This window comes from Emiliania huxleyi, assembly GCF_000372725.1.
Source record: "Emiliania huxleyi CCMP1516 chromosome Unknown EMIHUscaffold_136, whole genome shotgun sequence".
NCBI classification, from domain to species: Eukaryota; Haptophyta; order Isochrysidales; family Noelaerhabdaceae; genus Emiliania; species Emiliania huxleyi.
Window position 1 is genome coordinate 180565 of NW_005201231.1, and position 992 is coordinate 181556.

At 73.1% G+C, this 992-nt stretch overlaps 1 protein-coding gene across 1 annotated transcript in view; it reads right to left on the minus strand.

Annotated features, from left to right (window-relative positions):
• The window catches only part of EMIHUDRAFT_455217 (hypothetical protein), a gene marked incomplete at both ends in the record, with an annotated part of 3118 nt that extends 2489 nt beyond the window's left edge, over positions 1-629 (minus strand). The window contains 2 exons of the mRNA XM_005788319.1: positions 281-478; positions 564-629. Coding sequence (XP_005788376.1) covers positions 281-478; positions 564-629 — 264 coding nt within the window. The remainder of the gene's footprint in view (positions 1-280; positions 479-563) is intronic.
• Between the last annotated feature and the right edge of the window lie 363 nt (positions 630-992).

Genomic DNA, 992 nt, shown 5'->3' on the forward strand with positions numbered 1-992 from the left:
GAGGGGGCCAGCAAAGGCGGCGTCGGCGCCGGCGTCGAGGAGGCAGACGGAGAGGAGGCGCGCGAGGCCGGGCTCGTCCTGCCAGTGGAAGGGTGCCCGCTCGCCTAGAAGGTTCCTAGAAGGTTCCTAGAAGGTTCCTCGTCCTGCCAGTGGAAGGGTGCCCGCTCGCCTAGAAGGTTCCTAGAAGGTTCCTAGAAGGCTCCTCGTCCTGCCAGTGGAAGGGTGCCCGCTCGCCCGGCCGCAGCAGCGCCGCAGTGTGGCCGCCCTTGCCGTGGTGCACGTAGCCAACCGGCCGGTCGAGCCGGTTGAGCAGCGTCGTGCGGTGCTCCACCACGAGCATCTTGGAGCGGCACGACTCGCCCGGCGCCGACGTGACGCCCAGGGCGAGCTGGTACGCGCGCGGAGGGCCGCCGTCGCTCGGCGCCGACCCGCCTCCCCGCCCCGCGGGCAGCTCGAGCAGCCCGGACGTGCCCGCCGCCTAGGAGAAGGACCCGAGACGGGCTCCGAGAAGGCTCCTAGAAGGAGCAGCACGGACGGGCCCGCCGCCTCGAGCGAGACGGCACTCGACCAGCACGAGCCGGGCAGCCGCAGCTCGAGCCGCTTCCTATCAGCGAAGACTCACCGCCCATGCCCTCTACCGCTGGCGAGCCGGGCAGCCGCAGCGCGAGAGGCTTCTCCTCGCGGTCACGGGCGGCATCACCGGCGCCGCCGCCGCGCCGGCCGCCTCGTCCGGCTCCGCGCCGCCGCGTTCCTGCGCGCGGGCGCGCAGCTCCATGCAGTACTGCCGCAGCTCGTCGGCGCCGCGCTGCGCGGGCTCCCCGAGCGTCTGCATGACCTGGGCTCGAGGCGCGCCGAGATCAGCCGAGAGTGGACGGGGTGGTGATCTCGTCTCGAGGGCGAACTGCGGCTCGGCGAGGGGCAATGGCGCATCTCGGCGCATCTCGGCGCGTCTCGGCGCATCTCGGCGCGTCTCTCTCGCGGCGCATCTCGCG